The sequence below is a fragment of the Myotis davidii genome, unplaced genomic scaffold (genome assembly GCF_000327345.1).
Source record: "Myotis davidii unplaced genomic scaffold, ASM32734v1 scaffold663, whole genome shotgun sequence".
Classification (NCBI taxonomy): Eukaryota; Metazoa; Chordata; class Mammalia; order Chiroptera; family Vespertilionidae; genus Myotis; species Myotis davidii.
In genome coordinates, this window is record NW_006295816.1 from 223,144 (window position 1) to 223,786 (window position 643).

Sequence of the window (643 nt, forward strand, 5' to 3'; positions counted from 1 at the left end):
CGTGCCCGGGACCGGGGCAGAGTGCCAGGGTGCACGGAGGACCAGCAGGCCTAACTGGCTTAGCCTGTCCCCAGCTTCTTCACCAGCAGTGGCTCAGGGTTCGAGGCCTTCTTCACGGCGGCCGGGACCCTGGTGGTGGCCGTGTGCACCCGGAAGGAGTACCTGACCGTGAGCTTGCCCGAGGTGTCCTTTGCCGACTCTGCCTGGGTGAGCCTCCACCCTTGTGTGTGTGTGTGGGGGGGGCATCCTCGTGTGGCCGGGCAGGGGGTCCCCAAGCCCAGGGGGTCCCTACCCCCCGCCTACCGCCTGATGCTGTGCTTCCGTCCCAGCACTGTGTGGCCGTCGTCCATGTGCCTGGCGGGCTCTTCAGCCAGAACCTGGTGCACATCTACAAGGACGGCCACCTGGTCAAGACAGCGCCCCTCCGCTGCCCCTCCCTCTCCGAGGTGCACCGGGCAGGGTTTGGGGAGGCTTTGGGTGTCTGGGGGCACCTGGACAGGGCGGGGTCTGGAGCCTCGGGGGTCTGTGCAGCCCTGGGGGCTACTGTGCAACGCCGGCTGCTGGTGGACCCCAGGCCTTGGCTGTGAGCTGACTCCCTCCTTACCCCCCCTCCCCCGGCCCCGCAGCCCTTCTCTTCCTGCTG

At 68.6% G+C, this 643-nt stretch overlaps 1 protein-coding gene across 1 annotated transcript in view; it reads left to right on the plus strand.

Annotated features, from left to right (window-relative positions):
* NBEAL2 (neurobeachin like 2) overlaps positions 1 to 643 on the plus strand; it is a 20,536-nt gene that overhangs the window by 7,071 nt on the left and 12,822 nt on the right. Inside the window, 4 exon segments of the mRNA XM_015568258.1 lie at positions 21 to 31; positions 64 to 207; positions 330 to 446; positions 627 to 639. Coding sequence (XP_015423744.1) covers positions 21 to 31; positions 64 to 207; positions 330 to 446; positions 627 to 639 — 285 coding nt within the window.